Genomic DNA, 27,257 nt, shown 5'->3' on the forward strand with positions numbered 1-27,257 from the left:
TATGCATATATCATTTTAGGTCAATTATAAAATGCAAATGAATTTCCGTCGCATGTTCAACGATCGCAAACATCACAAGCGCAGCAAACGAGGCGCCAGCAATAAGGTAAGCAAAGATCTTTGATCTTCAATTGTAAATTAGATCTTAACATACAATTATTTCTGCAGGAGACCAAGGAGAATGTTAAACAGAATCACGTCTCCTTCCATGATTTCCAGCAGAACGGCACCGCGAAGCAGCTCTCCAATGGTACGAATACGCATCCGAGTTCAAACCATTCACGCAAAAAATCTTACAGAAAAAGACATACTCACAATTCACTTAACAAATATCGTAGATTAGACATAGGTAAATGCCGCTAAATGAATACAGAAATTAAATATTTAAAAAACAATGAAAACAAACTAATTCCTCCAATATTTAGTAGCTTCTGTAGAGAGCTAAAATCAAAATTTAAAATTTCAGTTGATTATCTAGACTGTAGCTGTTTTCCAGATGTAATCTGAGCATTTAAGTAGAGTTTTTTTTTTCGATTTTTATGATTTTATCAACATCAATACAAATTAACCAAGTCTAACTATACATAGCCTGCACCTCATTACATTTAAGTTTCTTATGCATTTCTAATAAGCATGTCAGGGGCTCGTAAAATATAAAACAAATATATTTTTAAGCTTTATAGTACATTCTTCCACCAATAAATTTTACGAACCCTTTCTAACATAATACATCCTACTGTGCTATTAATAATTTTTTTTTATAAAATTCATTTAAAGAAAAATTGGTTACTAAATCTAAATGCCCAAAAAATCTTCTTTTTTTATCTTCCTCCTACGACACACGCTATCCTTCCCGATGTCTACCAACAAAAAAAAAACAATTGGTTGAACCTAAAAACAAAATTGTTAAAAAACATTTGTTTTGCACATTTAACAACACTGACAACACGCACTCACCAAAAACAACCCATTTTGTATTTAACAACTCCATCCATGATATATATAATCTTGTGATATTATATCATCTAAAGACTATATTAACGATGTGCTTAATGAAACAGCCGAGGATTGCCAACAGAATCCGAATGAGATCAATGTCATTGGACCCAGCGACGATTGGGACGATGGTCTAACATTCACAGCAAAATCATCACGTAAGTTCCATTTGCTTCTATATGTTCCATATCTATGTCATTAATCGGAAACTAATTCGTGTAAGCGATATACCATATAGGGTTATTGGTGGCCGGGCCATTGCATTGCCTTATAAAAGTTATGATTTCAATGTTTCTCATTTATTGGTTGAACCTCTAGCGATCTCTATGCTGAGCACACGATCGGTGGTTATATAGCTAAAACCGATTTGTGTTCTTCTTTATTCCTTTTCAGTTCTTTTCGTTTTCAATCTGAACAACTGACTACACAAAAATGCCATCAAGTATTTTATTTGATCCTATATCGAAATGGGCCTTACGCCAGACTTGATCTATATGATATTACACAGTTTGACACAACTGCTTAAAGTACAGTAAAAATAGTTTCGGAAGGCTATGAACATTTTGTACGATATGCTCTAGTTGTTTATTATATCTAGTAGCCGAAGTTGTTTTGCTGTTAAAATCTAGATGAAAATTTGTCTATTTTTGTATATTCTCCCACTTTTTGATGACACATGAACTGACTCAAATGATAACAAATCAACTCTAGAGCCAAAGCTTTTTATAAACCTTTTTGATATATTTTTATTCTTATTTTGACCACCTAAAATCGCCCTTAAACGCGTAATCTTTGGCTAGTACTTAAAATAAATAAACTAAAAGCTATAACGACAATATTTCTATATATATTTTTTTATCCCTATTTTATGCCTATCCAATTTCATTTGATTTGACATACCAATATGTTGCTCGATATATTCGTATATATCCGTATATTAGCTGACTCGGATCGCGCCAATAATAACTCTCTGATAGCGCATATACAAAACCTGCCCGGTTTTGATGCATCTAAAGCGCGCATCGTTCAGCACTATGCGCCCAAACTTGAGGACGGTCCTCAGCCAGAACTAGACTCGCCCGATCCCCCAGTTGGACCCACAGCGGCCGAACTGATCCTGCCCTGGCGACGGGATCGTTCATACCAGAGCATTGGTAAACAATATCAACAAGAATCAAACAACAACAACAACCACCAAAAATATCTATAATTATCTGAAAACGAATCTTTGGCTATACAAAATATGTATATTCAAGCTCATATTCAGCGACATTCCATATCTTCCATTATCCATACAACTATGAAATGCATATACATTTGTAGATCATCCGCTTAGGCTTGACCCACACAAATATCTCTCAAGTTCCTCATCTAAATTCTATAGGAATTACATATATACAAAATATTGCCAGTATTTCTATTTGTGTAAATATTTAAAAATAAAGTACCTATGATATCTCAGTTTGCATAATTAAAGTTTAAAACTTAAAATTTCGTCAGCATTTACAGAGGAGAGAAGCGTAATAAATAAGTTCAAATTGATCTTGATGATAATATTTTTTTACCAAAGTATTTACAGTAGATATCTCTAAAATATCTAACAGAGTTTACTTTACAACTGGCGCTTAAACTTATTTGTTTTTCTTCGCTTCTCCCGTTGACTTAAAGTTGCTCATCTCCATTCACTCTTTTGTCATTCGTCATTCATGAAAACTGAACAAGGCCAAAGATAAATTCTTTGAATAACCAAAACCGTTATCTATCTCATAATCTCTTAGAAATTGAATGTACAAACGTAAATTGTGCTAAACCATTTGAAGCTGCTGTTTAAGCTATACCGAGTTTAATTTAGTTGCTTCCTTATTTCTCTATTTTCCATTTATTTTTAGTTGTGTTAACAGATTAATACCTAGGCCCGTTTTATTAAGTTCCTATTAAATCAATATTATAATTTATCGACATCCTTATATATTCCTGAATTGGCAACATACAAATATATAAGCTCAAAAATGCAGTTAGCTTAACTACCTGTTGAAACTTAACAGCTAGATCAGCTGACAGCCTATTTGAATGGGAGCATGATACTACTGGGCCTATGTAGTCTGTACTTAATCATCTATGTTCTTTTACTGTCTTCAATAGTTGTCATCGATGTCTGTGAAACGACTGATTGTTATATACCTATATCTATGTACCTAAAAACTCTCGCTAAATTGCTTGATTGATAGAGAAAACCCAAAAAAACAAAACACCTCTGCAATACAGTTCGTAGTGCCATAAATCCATAACCAATGATAATAACCATAGGCGTTCATCTGAAAAAGCAATGCCAAATTTAGTATTTACATATATATAGAATCCCATAATGTTACGCAAATCAATTGAAATTGAAATCACAAAACAAAAATTGAAAGCATTTCAAGCATTTGAAACATTTCGAGCATTTTAAAGCGAACCAAACAGCAAAAGCAGCATGGCATTTTTGTGCATGACAAAGTTATTTGTTGTTGCCTTCCCAGAACCATATACAACATTTTAAGTTCAAAGACGCGTCGACACAGCAGATTTGTCCAAGCTATTGGTTTTTATTCGAAAATTTTTATTAATATTTTTTTTTTTCATACAAAAAAGACGAATAGAAGCAAATCGAATCGAATCGAATCGAAGATGTCATATTATAGTAACATTAAAATTTAATTGGGCTCTTTAAACTTGTTTGTAAATTATGAATTCTATACTTTTTTGTTTCTTTGATATATTATCTTATTGCAATAAAAGTTTATTTCAATTCTATTGGCATTATATCGAATTTTTAAATAAAAACTTACAGTTTGATGAATCTGTCCAACTAACGCCAGTTCCGATATAATTTAAGCTGACGAATCGGTTCAGCCGCTGGTTCGCGCTTCGCAGCTTTGTCATCTCGATTCGATCCGCTTTGATTTATGTATGCTGATTCATCCTAACGGAATTGTTTTGCATTTTAGTTGAGTGCACTTTATTCATGTACTCCTCTCCCGATATTTAGTAGTTATCGATAACTGAGCTTAAACGAACTAGCCAAACTGAAGGCGCGATGCATGCCACAGAATAGTCAAACAAGTTTGAAAACCTACTGAATGCAATCAACAAATTTCTATCCCATAGTGGCGGAGCATCCAATACCCGAAGAGGACCGCAATTTATCGCGCGACTCGGATGGCGAACGTCGCGTAGCCACGCCCACAGCCACAGAGTCGCAGCTGCCGTGGAAACGCCAGGGCGATGAAAGCACAGACGCAGTGCAGCAAAATGAATTTCCCGCCTGGGCCTCAAACAAGGAGTATTTGGCATACAATTCGCCCAGCGCCACCTTTCTAGGTAAGATACAAAGTTAATCAAGCTGCTGACGAGATAGCAGCCAGTCCAGCTCCAAGTACGGACGGGAACGGGCAGTTTTCCAACACTGAATGTACAAATTCCGGTTCCGTTTCCGTTACGACTTCAACTATTTTTATTTCTGCTATTCAAATTATAAATGTAAATTGGCTTAAAAAAAACTCTATGAAAGAAAATAAACATATGTAAATAACTGAAGTTACATGTGTATATAACTAAATATGTATAATTGGTAAAATATATAGTTTTCTCTTGTGTTTCTTAAGTGCACCACAGCTTTGAGCTCGAGACTAAACGAAACAAACCAAAAAATTCTAATTGATCGTAAATCACATGCAGTTCTTTTTCTATATGATTTTATTTTCTTTAATTTCCTGAACTTTGTGTTTTCTTCTCTTTGCCGCATCGTTTATCCTTTGGTAATTGTTGCCCACGCCCACACACCGATACACACACACACACCCACACTCTCTGTCTCTCTCTATCTCTCGATACCGTGTACATTTTGATGTTGCCCGCAACCAACTGTGCTCGCTCCTGACTCACGCCCACGTAGGTGGTATAAACAAGCCTAAACAGCCCAAGTCCGTCATAGGTCTGTTCCGTCGCGAAAGTTCCAGCTCGAAGGCCGGCAGCCTGGGCCTGGGCAGCAACAGCAGTGGTGCGGTGGATGCAGCCACAGCCAGTCAGGATCTAATGGCTGTGCCCAATGCAGGCAACGCCATGAATCCCAATGCCTCGACGTCCATGCACAATCCACGGCTGGACAACCGCTCACAGTCCATCTCCTCGAGCACGTTGGGCGCTCACCTGGTGGGGCCGGACGGTCATACCGGACCCTTTCCGGTCACGGCCAGCCACCGCCGGAACGTGCGACGTGGCTCCATGCTGGAGCTTAGCGGGTAAGTCTTTGTCACGCCTGCGGCACACTGCCACACTTTGTTGTCCACACGCGCGCACACACACACACACAATCAGTGTGCACATATATGTATGTGTGTGTGTTTTGTTTTGTCTTTATGTAGCTTGAATGTGCAATGCATGTGGGTGTTATTGGTCGTTGCTGTGCTTGTTTTTTTTTAGCTTTTTCTAGGACTGTTTGTATATTCCATAAACTTCATTAAACAAGGGTCAAAATATTTAGAGTATAATTTTTTGTTGAATGCCAATCAATAGCTTCCACCCCAATTCGTATGAGCTCAAAAAGATATAACGAAAGCAGACCTGACGAAAGACTATATCTTGCTTAAATCAAGTTTGAAATAATCGGAAACAAAATTTTGGGATGCTGCCTCATATCGTATATCATTTATATATTTTTCTACATTTTACTAGTATTCATTGATTTTTACTAACAAACGCTATACAATTTCGTAAGCTAAGCATGCATAAAATGGCCTATAAAACTATATGTGTAAATATAAAAACAGAATTTTCGCTTCAGCATATAAACGTTATTTGAGTACAAAGCCAAGCTATTTACGAATTTCGTCAATAAAAATTAAAAAAAAATAATAATAATACAAATTTTGTCGTTTGCTCAAATTTACTTTTGATTTCGCTGATTGTTATTTTTTTTTTACATTTCGAATATATACACCTATTCTTTCTTATGCGAAACAATTGATATTATCCATGATTTCTTTTGTAACTTTTAAATATTTGTGTGCTCTCAATTTGATTTCGAAAAATATAAAAAAAAAATGCGAAATACGCGAATTGGTAACGATTTCGCAGACTTATAGCAACTGGACGCAGACCCAGTAGAATTTTGCTCTGTAGTCCTGGCGCTAATAACTTACTAGACAACACAACAACAACAACAACAACTACAAGAACAACAGCCACAACAACAACAACAACAGCAGCAACAGCTATCAATATCAAACCAATAATAATAACAACTCCAACTACAACAACAACAAGTACTACTACAACAACAGCCTCAGTCAGCAATAGCAATTCAGCAAATCAAACAGCCGGAAATTACAATTCTCCGAGCAACTCGTCAACAACCAACTACAGCTCACCCACATCGGAGAGCAGCGGCGCTACGTACTATTCAAAGTAATCCGAGTGCCCAAAAAATAATACCACCAAAGGGCAATCAAAATGCAATGCAACTAAAGCCGGCCAATGTCGAATTTCAACTAATCGTATATCGTAAACCAGACAAAAAGAAACTAACACAATATAACCTATGATCAAACCTATATTTATATATACATATATATATATATATATATGTATATGTACAATATATGTATATAATTTGTATAGAGATCAGTCCACGCATATCTCATTCAGTCAGTGCAAATTAAAATTCGCGTAGTCTTTAACTATATACACATACATATAACTGATATATATAGATCTGATCTGATTCAACTTTCAATGTCTCTGGCAATTGGCATTACTTCATATCGCACTCATTAAGTATTCTATGCAGAACTGGGCTCCGTAATTGTATGAGTTGTCCGTATGCCTAGGCAGGAACTAAATAGATTGGTGTAACTATCCCAACTAACTCAATTTTCTATAGTTTTTGTATATATATAATTTACTAAAAAGTTTCTGTTTTCGACTAACTGATTCATTCTTAACACTTATTCTGTAACTTAACATGTAGTTAACATTTTACTAAAACCAATTGCACAATTTGCTGCTGCTATCGAAAATTTGCTTTATTGCTTTCAACTTTTTTGTTTATAATTTTGAATTATATTTTTAGCGACGTTTCAATTGAGTCCGTATAGCAGCTGTCTATGCCACAGCCAAATGCTTCTATCACACTTAATAGACACCACAACACACCACATATATCAATATTTTCCAATTAAAAATTATATATACAATATCCAAAATAGTAGTCGAGCTGTTGTAAAAGTCTAGTATTTATTGGCTTTTGGCTCTTAATTATATATATCAAATATATGATTCATAAATATGTGTAAGTATTTTGGCTTGCTTTATATGATTACCACGTAGTTAACAACTGTGCTAACCAACCCCAACAAGTGTTACTGTTATATGTGTTATATTAGAGGTATTCCTGTAACTGATTGACTGGGTTTGTTTGTCTGAATTGACAAGAATCGTTTTATATATAACTGTTGTATACATAGAGGGATTTCGTATTATTAATAATGGCCTGGAAAATAGAATACATTAACAGTTTATTACAGAATAATATGTAGTAGAATTGATTTAACTAATAATCAATAAAGACGTGAGTAGCACAATAAGATGACATATATAAAGCAAAAGAATACATACAAATATAGATATTGAAAAAAAAAAAAATTAGTTTTTCCTACCAATCTTAGGTGATTTTGTATTACTCTCTAGTTTCTCATCAGTCTGACGAACATAAATAAAAGCAATTGTGAGGTCTATTAGAAGGTGTATCCTAAACAAAGGTTCAGTTCAATCAGTTACATTGAGATATCTCTCGCAATTAAATACTAATCTTCAACATTCTCAAACATATATCATTCTTACTTTGAAAAGAGCTTTGAAAACAAACCGCTGGCAGTTGTTTGAAAAGTTGTTTTATATGTGCTTACCTTAATTTATATATAAACAATAAAAAAAAAAAAAATTACATTAGCTTATACAAGTTTTATTTATATATAAACAATAAAAAAAAAACATACATTAGCTTATACAAGTCTTCTCCTCACTCTGTAAATTTGCTTTAAAGTTTCTCTTTTTCTGCTTACGCTTCTCATTTTTTACTATAACGTGTTCTATATTATAATTATTTCTTTGAGTTGCCAGAACCCATTGAACATAAATGTGCTTAACAATGAAAAATATGACATTTGTTATCCTAGGAGCGTGTGTACTGCGGTTCAGAAATGCTGTGCAACCAGGTGCAAACCAATTCCGAATCATTAATTATGTTATAGTAGTCTGTGGTCGATCTAAGGGACTGTGTGTGAAAAAGGCCCTCCTGATAATAATATCGACTATTATAATACTGCTATAAGCATGAGTCTAACTTAGATTAGGATAAAAACAATACTATTCCTTGGGTTCAGGACATTTGCTAGTCGGATACTCTCGACTAGAGCTTATTCAATTTCTTTGCTTTGTAGTGATTTCAGTATTAAAGTAATATAAACAAATTATATGTAATCTAATTGTTAAAAGCTATTGAGTAATTAACACAATATTTGATTCGTTTATTAGTTATCTATCGGTAGAGGTCCCCAGTTAATGAATTAGTTTTTTAGCCTCATTGTAACCCATGCTCACATATCGCTCCATCTCAATCAAAATTGAACCCAAAATTGACATTTCTTTCTCTCGACTCTCTCTTCACATCCATTGCCCAACCGCACACAACAACTACAACAACAACAACACAATCACAGTGATACAATACCCGAGGAATCCACCTATCAGCACGGCCACTCCAAATCGCTCTGCGAACCCGCGGATGGGGATGATTGGGACGCGATGCCGCTTACTAATACCGGTGCCTCCGTCTCCGCCTCCACGGCGGGCGAGAGAGTAAAGAATTCGGGTCGTGAGCCCTTGCTACCCCGTTTAGCATCAACACCACGTGCCCAGATCCGACACATGAACGCCGGCGCTGTGGGCGGTTCTGCTGTGGGCGTACCGGGCTGCAAGAATCAAGTGACCACCGCGTTGCTGGACTACGAGGACACCGACACCGACACCGAGGACGATGACGATGACGAGGGCGAGGATTTCGATTTATATGACGATGAGAATATTGTGGTCACCACATTCACAACCCCACTCACGCCACGCCTACACGAGCTGGGCAGACGCGGTGGTGGTGGAGCATCAGGCGGTGGTCCAACCACCAGCACCACCACCACGAGCATTCGCCTGACGCGCAACAACGATGAAAGCATCATTTGAGTGTCGAGCAGCGCAGATGCAGTTGCTCCAGCTAGCTGGACAGCTCGTGCTCGATCCAGATTTAGTCCTTTCCAATACGAAATGTTCTACTGAGATCAGCAACGATTAAACCACAACGTAGCTATATACATATAGTTCGTTCTATATGTGCACCCATTTTGGCTTAAAAGTAAAAAAGAATGAAAAAACATCATGTTAAAAGTAAATAACTAAAAATCTGTATATACATACGAAGGGAGAATAGCTACCAACGGCTTGCCGCAAAAAATGGCCCTTGCAGAGGGGATTCTATAGCAGCAACATGTATAATTGATATAAGAGGATACACTTTTAAATTTCAAATTTAAATTTAAGAAAATCTAGAATACGGATGCTGTCAAGTATATAAAGAGATCAAATCTTCTAGGCTCAAAAATTCACTCTGCAAGGGTATATTACCTACCTACCTAGTCTAACAGACAAATTTGAATGCTTCTTTGAAAAATTGGAAACGTATCTACTTAAATATATATTCATATTTTATTGTATTTCATTGTATTTAAACAAGCCTAATGCAAATGTGTTCCAGAAACAATTGTGTTATCATTAACAATTTAGCCAAAGTTCAGATTAAGTCGTAACATTGTTTTTGCTTTTAGTTTAGATAAATTTATCTTAAATACATACATATATACCAAACAAATATACATACATATATGAGCGTAATTTGAACTGTGTTGCTAACCGGTACAGCTACAGTGTTTAGTTCAATTTTAGTCATACTTTCAAACTAATTAATTAACTACTGAAGTATCCGTTAATCAGCGTGTAAGAAGTAAGCCGAAAGTTTTTGCCATAAACAGTCAAGTTGCAAAATAATACCAATAAATGAATAAAATCGTATTCATAAGTGAAACTAAATTAGTATATTATATAAATACTAACTAACTAGTTCATAGCTACTTAGCAAGAGTTGTGTAATTTATAAATTATTTTTGTAAACATTTACGAGCCACAAAATGAATAATGTGAAAGTTTAGCAGGAGACGGTCGCTCGAGGCGACCCAAGTAAATCTTATCGTATAAGAAGTATGCGTGAATTTTGACTGTATTACTAGATCGAGGCAAAAACCATATATTGGTATGGAAAATTAAGTGAAGAACACTTAATGCCAGAACAGAATCCATTTCTATCATCAATTTGCTGATTTCAAAACTTACAATTTCACTTGCGACGCGCTTAGCCGATAATTGTTTACTAGATTTGTGTCCTAAGTGATTCTCTGTCTAAGTATATCCAAGAAATTGCCTTCTAAATATGCACATTTGAGCTGAATAAATAAAATAAAAATACAATTTACCGAAAATTCAGTTAAGATTGGATATGAATCATACTATAAAAAAATAAATTTTCTTTGGTTAACTAAAAAATATTCTATTATTTAAACGAAAGACAATAAACAGCTGCAAGAAATGTGCGAGTTTCTTGTGAATTGTCGTTTCACTTAAAGAAGAAAGAAAAATTATGAAATAAAATACTTGAATGAAATAAAATCAGAGCTGTGTTACTTATGAGCGCGTTTTCTATATAAATATACATAATATGTAAATGCCATGAAAACTTTATATTATTAACGACAGCTCACCAAATAAATTCCTTAAGAGCATGAAATAAACCAAATAAATTGAATGAAATTTGAAAATAGTTTGCAAATTTTCATACTGTAGGCCTTAAGTTGTGCATATTATAAAATATAATAAAAAGAAAAAAGTAAAGTAAAATTCACCTAATTATTTAGCAAAACACAAACCTAAAATGGAAAAAATGAAATACAGCAAAAATAATACACAAAAAACTTGTAAACTGTTAAACTGATTTTAAATATTGTATAAGAAAATTTTACTAAAAATAAAAATCAAAGCAAAAATCAAAAATATTCATATTACAAATCATTTCAAAAGCAAGTATAAATATGGCTCAGCACCAGCAGCGCCACTGCGTGCAATTGGGTTTCTTGGGCAGCTGCCAGTCCATGATGACACCACGACCCACCAGACGATTGTTTTGGTCCTCCATCATTGCCCGCGCCAGCGTCTCATTGCATTCAAAAGTGACGTAAGCACAGCCCATCAGCTGGCCATCTCTGCGCTTCGTTATGTGAACCGATCGAATTTTGCCGCGCAGCCGTTCGTCTGGTATGGCATCACTACGTTCAGGCCCTGTCACTGTCTTAGAGCGCCAGTGTTGCCAGAATCGCTGCAGAGGACGTAACGGCGTTTGATTGGCTGCCGTTGCGGTTGAGGCTGCGGTGGCACTTGCGGTTACGGTTGTGCCAGAGATTGCGGTTGAGCATGCAGTTGGCGCGCTTTGAGTTTTTGTTTTCAGCACTGTGTGAGTAAGTACATAAGACGAATATCTAGAGAATTGAAAATCAAAATATGCTATAAATTGTATTTAAAAATAAAAATAAAAAATGTATGAAATATTGTATATATAAACTTATCTCTGATACCACCTGCCGACAAATAACTATACAAGTATCAACGATTTTGTTTGAAATTTCGTTTATACATTTATTTCACCAAATATGTGTTAAGTTTTTTTTGTTTTTGTTTTTTAATTTCATAGTTTTATTTCTTTTTGAAACTGATATAGTTTAATATGTTTATTGGTATTTTCTCATTTTAATATTTGCATCTCTTGAAGAACATTTTCTTTATATATGTATATATATCTGTGTTTAGTATGTATTTATGCATGTATTTATGTTTGTATCTCTGCAGATCTAACAGATAAACAGGACTTCTACATAAGAAGTTCAAGTTCCATGTGCATAGCGTACGTTATTTCATTATATATGTATGCATGTCTGTATGTATGTGTTAGTATGTAGGTAAATATGTATATCGATGGTCATCATTTCGCTTTAAAGTGTATCTGAGTGTGTGTGTGTGTGTGTGCTAGCTAATGCGTACATATATAAATAATTGCCGTTTATTTATGTAGTTCATTAGTATTTTTTTTTATTTTATTTTATTTATTTATTTTTAAATTTAATAATTTTTTATTTACTGCTTAGTTAAATTTATGAACGCTTTAACGACTAAAAACAAATACGCGTATATGAGCATTATATATATGCAAGTGTGTGTGGGTGTTTGTTGTGTGTTTTTTTGGCTCTATAAGAAGTGTGCATTCCATACTTAATGTAAACATAAATAATTTTCATTCATTTTGGTTTTTTATTTTGTTTCCTTTGTCTTCTTTTCGCTATTTAACATTTTGCTAATGAAATTTGTATAATTTACTCAATATATATATCATATTTTGATTTTGTTTTCAAAATCAATGCAACGTCAGCTACACACATATGTAAATATGTTTCTAAAGTTTCAGCTAAAAACTTGCCAAAAAAAAAAAAAAAAAAAAAAAAAAAAAAAAAAAAAAAAAAAACAGGAAACAAATAGTAAAACATTTTAATCAGGCAAGTTTTAGGAAAAATTTGTCTTGTCTTTTTCGTTATTGATTTGGATTTCTTTTTTTTTTTTAATAGTTATAGATCCTATATAGATGCATATTATGTATAGTTTGTGGTATGCAATAACAAGTTACTAATTTAGTTTTCATCAAGTTATATTCTGGATATCGTTTTGAAAGGCAATCGAGAGTGTGAGTGGTTTCATTGTAGATATAGCATTAATAGTATATTCAAGTATATTTATATATTTAACCATAACTAGCATAGAACTGATGCACAGCATAACAGAACAGATCATAATATAGCTATAATTAAATACATATATTGTACTAGAGCATAGCATGTTTATATATAGCTAACTTGTATTGAAATCGTATAATGTTCTACCCACAAATTTTATACAATAAATATTTAATATTTTTATCAGATTTTGTTTTTTTTTTACAGTATTCTAATCAACTTTTAATCCCGCTTTAAATGCTGCTTGCAAAACTAATTTAAATATGGCAGTTAAAGTAAGCGCTTAAAGTATTAAACTATTAAATCAGGTCTATAAACAAAAAACTCATATATGTATGTATATAAAGTTAAGCGATTGAAGATGTTATACGTATTACCAATACTGTTGTATGTGTGCTTTTAAGCCTTCTCCTCCATACCGATTTGTATATAGTTTATATATATTTGTTTGTATATATAGCTGTGAATGGTCTTTATACTTAGTATTTAGTTAACAATTAATATTAAATATATGTTATATACAAACACATGCGCATATTATTGAAAAACACAGAAAACCATCTTTATATATGTGTGTAGTTTCAAAGTTAATTAATATATAATATATATATATGTATCTTGAATTTTATTTATTTCTTCGATTTTATTTGGGGGAAAACACTTTAAATGTTTATAGTATATGTATATGCATTGAGTGAAACACATCTAATAAATACAACAAAATTGTAATATTTTGCTTGATATAATTAAGTTTTTCTTTTATCTCATTCTATATGCATATTATATGTATGTATGTGTATATATATATACTATTAAATATGTTTGTATGTAACTTGATTTCGATTGCGATTTGTATTCATTATGGTAATTTGATTGATTACATTTATGAGTTTTCTTTAAAGTTGCACATTTGATTTTAGGACAAGATCCTTGAATCTTAAAAAAAAAAGTAAAATAAAACATCTCATATATCTAAAACTATAAAGCTGAAGATGATAACTGCCTAAACTTGTGAGAGCGAGAGCCCTAACTTTTAAACAACTTCAATATTTTTTAATACTCATTAAATTTGTTGGTACAATTAGGATGGTATGTGATAATATAAGACGACTTTCAAAGTTTGAACAAAGTTACGAAACTAAAAAATATCCCGCAAAATTTCGACTAGATACTGATTAATTTTTGAATGAACTTAATATATGGGTCCATGTAGACCTGGTTTTATTGTTGTAGTTGTTGTGTGCGACGTACTCCTAACGCCGCTTAAAGACCAAACCCGACGACTCGTTATACGTTTCCTGTGCGGAGTAGCAAAAAGTTCAAAGATTCAAATTCAATTAGATTTTGGATTTTGGACTTTCTTTTTATATACAGAATAAACATATTTGTATCAATGTATAAATAATAGCAGGTAAAAAAAAGTACAAAAAAATTATACAAAATAAATACAAAATCAATGGACTAAATACAGAAAATGTACGTATAGTAAATATATGTATATGTATATATATATATATGCATGCATGTAAATGCAAATTAATATCAATTAAAGCTAAAGATTGGCTAACAAAGATACAAACGTGTTTGGATTGGGCATTTAACTTAAAATTAAATAATTGCTAAACAACTAAATAATAACAATTAACAATAAAGTATAGATAAATCATACATGAGTGTAGATATTGCAACAAATTAGAACTAAAAATCATTAGATAAATAGCTTCCGAAACGTTAGGCGTGGCGAGAACAAATTGGCTTTACTTATTCGATATAGAGGCAGAAATTAAAATAGATTTTTTAGCTTTAGATACATAAAGTAAACTGGAATGTGCGTGGGAGAGAAGAGAGCGCGTGTGTGTGGAGAGTGTTACTGCTTGTAAAGCATCGTCATGGTTGTGACTGGCGATTGTTGTGGAGATTCACTTGGTTTTAGTCCCATTCACTTTCGCTGGCTTACCGGACGTAACAAATGGTCCCACATAGTTGCTGGGGAACAGACCAGACAGGCCATTCAGTTCGCCGCGCCACCATTCCGGTTCATCGCGGCCCAGTACGCTAATTATATCGTCCTTCTCGAACGAGAGCTCATCATCGTTTTGTGCTTTGTACGGATATAGAGCAATCACCTTATCTGCATATGGAAAAAAAATTAATATTAAGAACAAGCTCAACTGTTGGATAAAAAAATAAATAGCCAACCCAAAATCTGTTCGGTCATTTCAATGCGACTGCCCGAGACGGGCGTATTACGTCCACTGTTGCGTCCGCCCTGCAACACCTTGACATAGGTGGCTGGGAACCAACCGATTTGACGCCTTCTGCCCTTGGCCTGCAGCTCACCCTCCCACCAGCCAGAGTCGGTCTTCTTGCGTATCATGATCAGCTGGCCACGTGTCAGCGACAGTTGCTCGCTGCTGGTGGCCTCGTATGGTGCAATGACTTGTGCTATCTCCGAACGCTTGGCGCGCATACCCTGCAACGTAATTAACGAAATACGGATTAGTTAAAATCTAAAGAGCTGGAAGTGGGGGCGCATGTAGGTCAACTATTTACGGGTGTCATGGAAGAAGTACGTGACATGGGCCGGCTGTAGCTTTCGGCCGGTTCGCTCTGTGATTTGGATTGTGTGTTTATTTGCGATACTTCAGTGTCGAGATCTTCGTTTGTGTGCGACTCCTCCAGCTCGGCCGGCTGGGTCCGTGACTGCTTTACTTCTACCGCTTCTGGCTGAGCAGCATACGAAGCACTAATGCCATTGTGTGTGACCTCCTGGACGAGCGAGCAGCGTGATGTGTGTTGATGATATTGGGGTTCAGCAAATGAAAAGCATTGGATTAGTAGATGAGCACATGATGGTTAAACACGAATAGTGCGCTACTTTATACAGTTGCAGTATGTATTATATTTGGCTGCATTTTGTGAGTTATACAATTATGACATGGACTCACCTGTTCAACGGGTTCAGGTTCAACCGCAGTCTCAGCGGAATTGGCAACAGCAGCTGTGCCAACATCGGCCTTTTGTACATAGTTCGATGGGAACATGCCGGTTCGATTGCCAATAGTGCCCGTCCACCATTCGCCCTCCTTCTTGATGACCATGACCATTTCACCAGCACTAAAGCTCAGGTCACCCTCCTCGGCGGATTCATAAGGATATGCGGCTATATAGTATTCGACATCACCTAGAGCAGCATCAGTGACAGCAGCAGTAGCATCAGTTGCTGCCAGCGCTGACTGTGCCGCCAAGGTGTTATTGTCCAAGTAGCTATTGGTAAGGGTCGCCGCAGTATCAGCAACACTTGGCACTGCCACTGCCTCTCCGGTTGCCAATGCTGTTGACCCATCCTCCAGCTTCTCCACGTAGGACTCGGGAAACCAGCCAGTATGACCATTAATTTCTCCGGCCAACCAGCCGGGCTCAGCGTTCTGCTCCAGAGGCACCAAAATTATGTCGCCTGGCACAAACGTAATCTCCTCCGCGTTGCGCGCATTGAACTCATAAACTGCACGATATTTGACGAAACCTTCAGGCGCCGGTCCACTCAGGTCAACAGCGGTTACCGTTTCAGCAGCGGCTGTATCATTGCTTAGGCCATAGCCTCCATAGGCATCGACAGCAGCTGGCACGCTGGTGGCAGTGCTGCCCCAGGCGCTGCCTGTATCCCAAGCAGATGTGGCGCTTATTGTGGCTGCCTCATTCTTGCGATTATATTTCAATTCCAGCACCGCGGTGCGTTCCACATCGTACTCCTTGTACAGATCTTCGCATTTGGTAATCAATGCAGAGAGCTCGGCCTTCAGCTCCTGCATGGTTATATCGTTCGAATTGAGATCTTCTTTCTTAGATTCGATTTCTTTTTTAATGTTTTCCACTTTATCCTTGATCTGCTTAATCATCAGCTGCAATGAACATAAGCAATAAATATGTCGTATATTTTTTTAAAATCTTGTTCAGATTTCCTTACCTGCTTGTGCGCAAACGCCGCGTTTAGTTGCTCTTGCTGTCCTGGCTCGCCGGCTATAGCACCGCTAGCTTTGCTCTTGGCCTCCCATTTTGCTCGCTCCTGTGTTAACTGCAGCAGCTTTGCATTTTGCTCCTTGATGCGTGCCTTCAACTGCGCCATTTCGCTCATGGACGTGTCCCGCTGAGTGCGCATGCCATCAATCACTGACTTGACATTGGTAACTCCAGCGCGTGTATCGCATATCTTTTGCGATAGATCCTTGATCTGCAAGAGATACGAATTTAGTTATATATGAATTTACATGTGTACTCTATTCACTGACCTTTTCGTTCAGTGTGCTGAGCTCCACGTTTAGCTGAGTGTTGTGTGCCTTCTGCTTGAGTACACGCTCCTGCTCCCGCTGCTTTTGCGCATTCATTTCGGCAATGCGTGATTGCTCCCATTCTTGTTGACGTTGCTTCTCCAGCTCCCTATCAAGAAGAAATTCTAGTTATTTTACAGTATTCACTTAGAATTTATATGTTTGTCCACTGACTTTCTGGCCGCCTCTTTGGCCTCCAGCTCACGCTTGCGTTGCTCTTCCTTCTCTTGTTCGATTTCACGCTGACGCTGAAGTTGACGCTCCAGTTCTTCCTGCTGCTTTCGTTCAGCTTCAAGACGTGCCTTTTCGCGTTTTTCCGCTTCCTCCCGTTCCTTGCGTTCACGCTCTTCCCGTTCCTTACGCTGCTGATCCTCCATTAGCTTACGCCTGCGATCCAGTTCAACCTTGCCCTTCTCATAGTTCTCCTTGCGTTTGTCCTCGAACGAAGCTAAGTATATCGATGGTTTTATTATAGTAATGAGCATCTAATGTTCTACTTACTTTGCGGCAAGCCGGCAGTTGGATCAGCGTCCGACATGACGGCGCCCTGTGAGGAAACCGACGTGTGACGTGATGTAGGCTGCGAGCCTGGGCGAGAACCAGTACCGGACACAGAGCCTGGTCGCGACTTGATCTTACGCAGGCTGGGCGGCACCCAATCGAGTGGCAAAGTAACGGGTATCTTTTCGCCAGCCATAGCCTTTTCGCATAGAAACATGGCTAAGATGAACTCGTCGCAACTGAGTCGGCCATCACCATCTACATCGGCAAGTGTCCAAATCTGCGCCAGCGTTACCTGCGGCAATTTGCTCTGCACAAGCACACTACGGGCCTGTGCTCCCGTCAAAAAGCCCGACCGGGTGCGATCATTGGCATTAAATACCTGCGTGTATTTGCGTTTCTGTGCCGCCTGCACGGCCCACTCTGCCTGCCTGTAGATGGAGAAAATAATATATTAAAAGAGTGGCTCTCTTTTCTTCTCTGGTTTACTTACGGCGATTCAATGGAAGGAGCACGCTCCGAAATGGACATATGCCGACTAGGTGGATTGCTTTGCGGAGGCGAGACAATCGCTGCGGGCACAGCAGCAACAGGAACCGCAACTGGTGGTGGAATCGCCACAGGTGGTGCCACAATTGGAGGTGGAACGACAGCAATGGGCACGACCGGCGGTACACTTGCAATGTTTTTCAGTGCATCCACGGGACTCATGGAGCTGGTTGAACCACGAGGGGTCATGGCAGGTGACGGACCGCCCACAACATCCGTTAGCGAGCTGAGCAGTGTGGGCGGCAAAGTTTTGGGCACTTCCAAGCCGCGCAGCTTCAGATTGATAAGCTTGCAAGCTATGCTGAACTCATTAATATTCATTTTTCCATCAGAGTCGGTGTCAGCCAGTGCCCTGCACGTACAGAATACAAACAACATTTTAGAGATGTGCGCATGTATGGAAATTTATAGTACATAATCATAGATCAACATATTATATCTAGATATTCTTAATTTTTATTGTATATAAATCATGATTTAATCATAATAAAAACGTATTTTTTTTTTTTTTTAATATTTTTCCAGTCTTTAATAACACATTTACTGCAATTAATTAACTATGGTTTCCTAAATGTATAATAAGTTTACTGTGTTGTTGACCATTTTTTATTGAAGAGTTATGATTAATTATAAGTGAATAGTGCCAACATATAAAAACCCATTATTAACTAATAATATTTAATGGTGCTACTTAATGAGAAATATTAAATATTAAATAATAAACATATATAAAACGTTTTATATTTGTCGTGATTCGTGCCTACGAATATGAGTTTGCAGCAATTCATTAACACATCTCTAGTTCATATCAACAAAATGGGAAAGCAAAGAACAAAACAAAGCATCGGAAGAATGGTTGTTATTGTCGTCTTATCTTTGCCAGCATTGCATAGTGGATAACTGTGTATGTATGCAAGTGTAGGTGCACATATTTGTGTGTATTAAAAACAAATGAGTCAGTTCCGCTACTCACCATATTTGACCCAAGATCAGCGGCGGCAGCTGAGACTGCAGAAAAAATCCTTTTGCTTGGGCTCCAGTTACAAAACCGCCCTGGGGTTGAAGTGCCTTAAACTGCTCCTGGTACTTGAGCTTCTCCCGCTGGGTAATAACCCACGCATCCACTGCTGGATTCATTTTGCTGCCCTGTTTTCTGCGTGCCTCTACTTGGAGTGCGAACTTCGCAAAATATACTACTTTCTGTATATATTTTTATGTGTGTATGGTTGTATGTATGCGTTCTTTATGCTATCCACACACGCTTCACGCCGTGTATTTTTCGTAACCGACTTTGACTCCCCTACACCGACAACAAACAACGACAAGAAGCTTTCTCGCAGTTGTGTGCGTGTGTTTTGTTCTTGTCTAATGCGCTCTCTTCGGCCGCTGAGTACACATCAAATACATGTCATGCTCCTCTCCACTGTGCACTCACACACACACTCTCGTTTGCGCTGGCTTACGCTCTTTTTACTATTGAGTATCCGTTTTGCTCCCACCACCCCACAATTTTTCACAATGGATTTTTATGGTTTACCTAAAATGCAATTGCAAATTGTTAGAAACACATCATCTTATCTAACGGCAACAACTACAACCGATAAGAAATAAGAAACTAACACCTCAGCTTAGGGTTTGTAAATGTTTCAGTTGTATCGGAATTGACACTTGGTTATTTGGTGGGCGTTTTGGTTGTTCGAAAAATTCACCTCCGTATTTTGCTGGTATTGATTTCTATTTAATTCTAATCGTTGGAGTTGTGTGCCTTGTATGGTGCTCGTTTAAGTGCTTACTTTTCATTTGAATAATAAATTTTTGTTACGTTTCTGTTATTTTTTAGCTTCGTTTTGTCGTGTAAATTAAATGTTCACGAACTAAGCAAAACGAACTACCCCTCAGGTGAACGAGCCGAAAAAATTAACTTTGATTTGGTTTGTTCAGTAACTAGTTCAGGGCTACTGTAAACCGAGACCAATTTATTTATTTAATTAAATTTAAATAAACACTTATAAGACGTGTTTGAATGCTTATATATTTGTTGGGTTGGTGATAATTTGGAGGGAAAATGTAGCTGGGAGTTTTATGGTACATTGCAAAATATTCAACTAGGGTTGCCGCCAACTGAAATAATACTCGATACTTTTACGATAGAATATGCCTTCCACATTTTACTTCGTAGCGTTCTTTTCTCAACGAGCACGTGTGGCGACTGGTAATATCCGCAAGAGCTAAAGTGTAGAAAAATATGTAACAGTATGTCGGAAACTTCAGAAGACGAACAAGCGCAAGTGGAAACAAGCGAGGAAGAGATAAGCGGTGAGGAAGAAATTGAAGAGGACACAGAAGCTGACGGTGAAAATGCTGAAGATCAAGACACAAGTGACCCTGGTGAATCTGATAAAGAAGCTGAGGCTACCATAGGCGAACAGCCGCAAACCTGGAAAGATCTTGTAAATTTCTGAAAATGAGCAAGCAAATCGAACACTATTCAATTATGTTTTTGTAATATGTAGGGACTTAACGAGACTTTATGCAAAGCATGCGAAGAGCTGAAATGGAAGGCGCCTTCGAAAATTCAAAAGGAAGCAATACCTGTTGCACTGCAGGGCAAAGACGTCATTGGTCTGGCCGAAACCGGTTCAGGCAAAACGGGAGCATTCGCCTTGCCCATTTTACATGCATTGCTCGAGAATCCACAGCGTTATTTTGCGCTGGTGTTGACGCCCACGCGTGAATTAGCTTTTCAAATAGGCGAACAATTCGAAGCACTGGGTGAGTGTTAAGCTATTTACATTTTATTCATATGTATGTATATATATATATATATCACCAATGATGTAGAAACCCTTTTTGATTTTGTGTTCTTAAACGAAAATATGAAATTATTATTTCTTTATTCGTCACTACCTCTGAGTAAAAATGTTATCTCTATGGTAGATTAGATCAAAATGAGCAAAATTTCAAACAGATCTTTTCTCTATCACTCTCTGCAGGTAGCGGCATCGGCATCAAATGTTGCGTGGTGGTCGGAGGCATGGATATGGTGGCACAGGGTTTGCAGCTGGCAAAGAAACCGCACATAATAATTGCTACGCCCGGCCGTCTGGTGGATCATCTGGAGAACTTGAAGGGCTTCAATTTGAAGGCTATTAAGTACTTAGTCATGGACGAAGCAGATCGCATACTCAATATGGATTTTGAGGTAGAGCTAGATAAGATATTAAAGGTTTTACCTCGCGAGCGTCGCACATTTTTGTTTAGCGCCACGATGACAAAGAAGGTTAAAAAGCTACAACGCGCATCTCTTAAAGATCCCGTCAAGGTGGAAGTTTCAAATAAATACCAAACGGTGGATCAGCTACAACAGTACTACATCTTCATACCAGTTAAATACAAAGATGTGTATCTCGTGCACATACTCAACGAATTGGCAGGCAACAGCTTCATGATCTTCTGTAGCACCTGTAACAATACTGTAAAGACGGCACTAATGCTGCGCGCTCTAGGATTGGCTGCTATTCCGCTGCATGGGCAGATGTCTCAGAATAAACGGTTGGCTGCTCTGAACAAATTTAAAGCGAAGAATCGCTCCATATTGATATCAACAGATGTGGCTTCGCGTGGTCTCGACATTCCTCACGTCGATGTGGTTGTCAATTTTGATATACCCACGCACAGCAAGGACTACATACATCGTGTTGGGCGCACTGCACGTGCCGGCCGGTCTGGTCAAGCCATCACTATGGTCACTCAGTATGACATTGAGCTGTATCAGCGCATTGAGCAATTGTTGGGCAAGCAGCTGCCGCTCTACAAATGCGAGGAGGACGAGGTGATGGCGCTGCAAGAACGCGTCGCCGAAGCGCAACGCACGGCTAAGTTAGAGCTGAAAGATCTAGAAGATAGCAAGGGCTATAAGAGCGGCAAAGGCAATAAACGCGCTGCTCCTGGTGATATTGATGATTCCGAGCAATTTACAGGCGCTCGGAAGCGCATGAAACCCATTGGTAAGGGCAAGGGAGTAACGGGTGGGGGCCGCGGCAGTGGTGGGGCTAAAAAGAACTGGAATCGGGGCAAAAAGAAAAACTAGATTTTAAGTATTTAAATTCGTTTATAAATTTAAGTTAATAATAAAACAAAATAATATACACATTTTAATTGTGTAAAAATTAATGAAAATAAAAATACAAATTTGGTTCACTTAGCGCTGCTCAACAGTTAAAAGCGATAAATCAAACATCCAGGACGCCTATAAAGCGTTTAGTATTATTAAATTAATAATATAATTGTTTTTAAATGCTTACGTAATCAGTTAAAAATCATCGATTTGCCGAATTACTTCCTCCCTTTCTTTTTTTGAGCCGCACTGTTGAAGCGTCTCTTTAAGTTTAGTAGCGGCTGCTGCTGATTTTTTTCCTGTGAAGATTGGTTTGGTTGCTGTTGCTTTTGATGCGGCGGCTGGGTTGATGGATTACGTAAACAAGCGTTAAGGGCTGTAATGACCGAAGTCAATGTGGCATCCTTTAGGTTTATGGGACAGAAGAGCGTCATCTCCCAGACTTTCTTAACGAGCGCGTCGTCATTTTTGGCAATGGCATCATTAGCTAAGCAGACCATAAATTCGCCAGGTATGGGAAATTTTTGATTGTTGAAGAGATGATACAGTTGTGGTAGATAGTTAAACCAATCAGCCGACGCAAGAATTCGAAGAAGTTGCATAGCAAATTCTGGATAGGTTTGACCAATTTCTGGACCCCATAGATGCTTCATAATGTGTTTGGTTGCTATTTGTGGCATTAGCTTGTAACGCATTAAGATACAGTAGAGTTCAGTTATATAGGGTGCACTATACGCCATATATAAGCCACAATCCTCAACCATTTTCATTAAATACGACATCATGCCCCGATTGCCATAGATCTCAGCGAAAATGATAAAATAGTTGCGGAACAACATACCATGTCGCAAGACCATGCTGTAGGTATCACACAATTTATCAGTCGTCATCTGATTTAGCTTGCGTTGCACATCCCACGGGCTCGCCAGAATGTGATTGCAGTTGATGGCCTGGCACCGACCGTCCAAATAGGCCCAGCATTTAATTCCAAATATAAAATATTTCCTATCATTTGGAATAGAAGTATGAGCGGTGGAAGTTGACTCCAAAGGCACACGATATAGTGGCCCAAAGAGGGGCACATTATTGGCTTCTCGTGTAAGTAACGAACCCTGTCTAATTGGATGATGTAATGGAATGAATTGCAGCCGTGGAAGCGATTGCTGCCGTCGCTCTTGACATTCCTGGTGCTGCAGCAGTTGCTTCTTATGTTGTGGTGTTGGCTGCTGCAGCTCTATCTTTTCTCGGTCCACAGCACTTGGATTAGATTGCTCTTCCAATAGTGCCTCAGCCTGTATAACTCGTTCCTTCTCTGGCTGATTTCGAAATGACTGTTCCAGTTTCTGGTGCCGTGTTTGATTCTTTTGTTGTGGCTCTGGCTGCTGCAGCTCTATCTCTTCCCGGTCTACAATAGTTTTAGTCGGTTGTACTTCTTCTTCTTTATGTGGCTTCTCTGTTTGAGTATGTGTCCCTTTGAGTATGCGGTAGGACAGCAATTCCTTGGTCTGCTTTGCAGGTTCTGTATCTGCAGCGGCGCTCGTCATCTCAGGCTGCTCCCCAATAGTTGATTCCTTCTCAGACACCGCGGGATTCGACACTGGCAATTGATCATCGCCATCCCAGGATGTGGTCACCGATATAGCATCATTATCATCATCATCATCTTCCACATCAACATCATAATTGAGCGTATCATTCAGTAGCACAGCCATTTCCAAAGGCGTTTTATCCACTAAAGTTGATAGACTAGGCAAATTATCGAAAAAATCAGATGTATCAGCTATCTGGTGATCAATTTCACTTGGCGTCTTATTAATGAACACTTCCAAACAACGATCGATTTCTTCAGCACCCGATTGAAAAATTTCGCATTTGCCAACGTCAGTCAATAATTGATTTATATCCGTAGTTCCGCCACCTGGTACAGCCAGTTCCTTGACTTCATTGATGAGCTTATCTTCTAATTCACAATTGGCTTTGGAATATGTCGATTCTGGTTTGCCGAATTCAAAAGACTCCGTCTGGCCTAACGTTACGGAATTGTCACTTCTTGGAGTTTCTATATCGTTACTTAACTGAGTTGTGCTGAGATTTTCAGGCTCAATTGATAACAAATCTTTTTCAATTACAGCATCAGGAGCCGCAGTACAAGTCGGAAGACTGGTCGGAGACATATCGATTGCTTTTTCTGGCATGTGCGCCATCTGTTCATTAATCTGTGGTAACAAAAAAAATTGATTAGGTGGCGAGAACTCTAGAGTAACGCAAATTAAGTTTACAGCGTTTGATTTACGGGAGGATCTGGGGTTTCTTTTTTTCGGATTCCCTTGCTGTTGTTCTTGATTTGCCTTTTTTGGTTCTTGTTTCTCTACATATCGCGAACGAGTGCGCATCCCATATCGGGTTTCTATTAGCTTTTTATTTAATTCAGGTTCTGCCCTGGAGCTTAAATTAATACTGTCTAATTGCTCTTCAGCCTTTTTTGAACAAGTCTGCCCGGAAAGCTCTGCCAAGGAATTTTTCAAATTATTTTTGCTTTCCTAAAAATAATAACATTTTGCATTTATTTAAATAATGCGTTTGTGTCTTGAATTACGTACCTTAGTATTTGTTATAATGTGTTCTGGCTCGGGCTCAGGCTGCTTCTGCTTTTCTTTTTCTTTCACAGATTTTGAAAACGAAATACTCTCGCCCGCTTCTTCCGACGGTTGTAACTTATGCTGCTCTGATTCTTGACCTACTTGTTTTTTATTATCCGGCTCCATCTCATCAGTTAATTTATCTTGTACTTTTAGCTTTGTTATCCCAATGAATTCTTGGTTCTTTTGCTCATCCTCCAGCTCATTCACCGGCTTTTTATAATTATTCTTTTCTTGATTCGAATTTTTGTTTCGCATCATCTGATTCTTAGGCTGTGTCTTCGCCTCATATAACTGATCTAGCTCAGCTTCTAGATGGCTAATCTCCTGCTCTAATTGAAGGTGTTCCCTTTGCTTATTTAGAGTTTCTTGTTCCTCATCAGATAGCTGTTCTTTGCGCAGATTCCAATTGTCAGATGAGTCACTCTGCACAGTAGGAGTGCAATTTTTCGTAAGTTTTTTTATTGAAGATTCTGCAATATCTATTGCTTTATCTTTTGGCCTGTTAGATATCGATACTCTATTCCTTGTTTTACTATCCAGTAACTTTGAGCTTGTCATTGGCTCATCTATTATGATGGTATTAGAATTTGGAATATGATCCTCGACTTTATCATTTGTATTTCTCTTTCGCGTACACTTCATTCTAGGAACCACTTTTGATTCATTTGATTTCTGAATCAATAACCTATTATCCGTCGCTAATTTAAGGCGTTTTCGCAACACATGTGGCACTAACTCGTTATTAACAATCCGCGCTTCATTATTCCTTTTTGTGCGTTGAATTTGATCTGGTTTAATTGAAATATCATCCTTTAACATTAAGTCAATCTGTGGGGTAAAAAATAAAACTCGATTTGAATCGTTAGACTAGAACATCTCTTCTACTCATTGATTTACACTTTCAAGACGTATATACGGCATTTCATTCGATTGCATGTGTTTCCAGAAATTCTCATAGTGTTCCTGCCATTCCTCAGCGGTGTATTCCTCTACACCTGTGTGTTGTACTATCTGAGCCCACAAACGTAAAATGTCACGTCGGTGCATCTTCAAAAAACTTAAATTTAAGCGCTTTGCTCGCCTGTGGGAGTTTGATGTCAGGAGTCCACGTGAAAATATAATTATCAAAGCACGCCAGAACTAATTTAGCGCTTTCGTTTCGACAAGTGCCGTTACACTGGAGATGCCCAAATGATAAAGCGTAGATGCTTTGAAAAATATCGATGACTTGGCAACAACAAGAATTGAAAATTAATTAACTGGCTAACTTTTTCTTATAAATGCTCAATTGACTGTGACCTGTTTTTCCTAATTCAGTAATAATAGCAATAAGAACATTATTAAACAATTAAAATTATCTTAAATTGGACTCATCGCAAATCGAATTGAACTGCATCACTATGGCTAGTGCTCGCGGCTACAGTATTAAAGGCTCACATCACTAGTTCTGCAATATTTCCATCTCTAACATATCGTGGTTAGATTGCCTGTGGCGCTTCGCATACAATCGTTGCTTTGCCACTATGGTCAAAAAATCTAATTTTCTGACTTAAAGTCAAAATTTGTTTGTATTAAAAATACACGAGAAAGAAAAAACCGTTATTATAACTAAAAAATTTTAACAAATAGATTCGCGTTTTATGGAGTATTACTTGTGAGCACGCTAGAGCATGTTCTGTTTATGTTCTGTTCAAAGGTGTGTTGAAAAGGGAAAAACCACAAAAATACTTTGACTCCAATGATCTACCATTATCTCACTAATTATAGGTAAGTCAAAACTCCCAATCTAAATCTTGGGGATGAGATACATATGTATACTACCACCATATTCAGGGAATATCATAATGATGGGCCATTTGAAACTGTTTTAAACAACGAAGCAGAATAATGGTACTGGAGGAGGGGGTTACCTGTTATCCGAAACCAAAATAAAAAATCCGAAATCCTATAATAATTTAACAAATAAATGTGTGAAATTTAATGACTAACTTGAAAATAAAACATTATGCCAAAAGATCGGTGTTTTCGACCAGTACACATGATAGCTCCTTATTATTGAATTTTGGCGGTAACAATTGCCTATTTAAAAACTTTGTTAACATAACATTATGTAACATTATATATCTTCCTATCTGGATCTTTAACTTAATTA

General features: G+C 37.5%; 4 protein-coding genes across 38 annotated transcripts in view; 2 read left to right on the plus strand and 2 right to left on the minus strand.

Annotated features, from left to right (window-relative positions):
* Window positions 1–10,762, plus strand: part of Nhe2 (Na[+]/H[+] hydrogen exchanger 2) — a 23,342-nt gene extending 12,580 nt beyond the window's left edge. For 4 of the 27 annotated variants that reach the window (XM_089257156.1, XM_089257157.1, XM_089257159.1 and 1 more), the window contains 8 exons: window positions 20–106; window positions 169–349; window positions 1,032–1,154; window positions 1,938–2,150; window positions 4,144–4,356; window positions 4,931–5,276; window positions 6,112–6,441; window positions 8,754–10,762. In XM_089257156.1, the coding sequence (XP_089113282.1) occupies window positions 20–106; window positions 169–349; window positions 1,032–1,154; window positions 1,938–2,150; window positions 4,144–4,356; window positions 4,931–5,276; window positions 6,112–6,441; window positions 8,754–9,270 (2,010 nt within the window). In that variant the 3' untranslated portion in view covers window positions 9,271–10,762. Of the gene's footprint in view, window positions 1–19; window positions 107–168; window positions 350–1,031; window positions 1,155–1,937; window positions 2,151–4,143; window positions 4,357–4,930; window positions 5,277–6,111; window positions 6,442–7,105; window positions 7,311–8,753 lie in introns of those variants that run through there. The other 23 variants (XM_030385497.2, XM_089257163.1, XM_030385500.2 and 20 more) reach the window with 16 other exon arrangements.
* On the minus strand, window positions 8,526–20,275 carry Dap160 (dynamin associated protein 160). 7 transcript variants are annotated; one of them, XM_030385515.2, is made up of 12 exons: window positions 20,140–20,275; window positions 19,320–19,883; window positions 18,291–18,698; window positions 17,798–18,228; window positions 17,471–17,744; window positions 17,258–17,405; window positions 16,936–17,199; window positions 15,917–16,870; window positions 15,522–15,737; window positions 15,168–15,441; window positions 14,926–15,099; window positions 8,526–11,637 (listed from the first exon to the last, which is right to left on the minus strand). In XM_030385515.2, the coding sequence occupies exons 2-12, from the start codon at window positions 19,481–19,483 to the stop codon at window positions 11,228–11,230; spliced, it is 3,717 nt and encodes a 1,238-aa protein (XP_030241375.1). In that variant the 5' UTR covers window positions 19,484–19,883; window positions 20,140–20,275; the 3' UTR covers window positions 8,526–11,227. The 7 variants fall into 7 exon arrangements, with proteins under 7 accessions (XP_030241375.1, XP_089113302.1, XP_030241376.1 ...); XM_089257176.1 differs by having other exon boundaries at window positions 20,056–20,264; XM_030385516.2 differs by having other exon boundaries at window positions 19,967–20,264.
* A 212-nt stretch (window positions 20,276–20,487) lies between these two features.
* Window positions 20,488–22,531, plus strand: pths (probable ATP-dependent RNA helicase DDX47). The gene is made up of 3 exons (XM_030385523.2): window positions 20,488–20,796; window positions 20,860–21,118; window positions 21,340–22,531. Exons 1-3 carry the CDS (start codon window positions 20,602–20,604, stop codon window positions 22,434–22,436), a joined length of 1,551 nt encoding a protein of 516 aa, XP_030241383.1. The 5' UTR covers window positions 20,488–20,601; the 3' UTR covers window positions 22,437–22,531.
* On the minus strand, window positions 22,438–26,301 carry del (deadlock). Of its 3 annotated transcripts, none has more exons than XM_030385490.2 (4): window positions 26,003–26,301; window positions 25,064–25,933; window positions 24,743–25,003; window positions 22,438–24,679 (listed from the first exon to the last, which is right to left on the minus strand). In XM_030385490.2, the coding sequence occupies exons 1-4, from the start codon at window positions 26,150–26,152 to the stop codon at window positions 22,682–22,684; spliced, it is 3,279 nt and encodes a 1,092-aa protein (XP_030241350.2). In that variant the 5' UTR covers window positions 26,153–26,301; the 3' UTR covers window positions 22,438–22,681. The 3 variants fall into 3 exon arrangements, with proteins under 3 accessions (XP_030241350.2, XP_089113307.1, XP_030241351.2); XM_089257181.1 differs by having other exon boundaries at window positions 22,438–22,595; window positions 22,651–25,003; XM_030385491.2 differs by having other exon boundaries at window positions 22,438–25,003.
* Between the last annotated feature and the right edge of the window lie 956 nt (window positions 26,302–27,257).

This window comes from Drosophila navojoa, chromosome 3 (assembly GCF_054131105.1).
Source record: "Drosophila navojoa isolate 15081-1374.11 chromosome 3, UAZ_NAV_1.0, whole genome shotgun sequence".
NCBI classification, from domain to species: domain Eukaryota; kingdom Metazoa; phylum Arthropoda; class Insecta; order Diptera; family Drosophilidae; genus Drosophila; species Drosophila navojoa.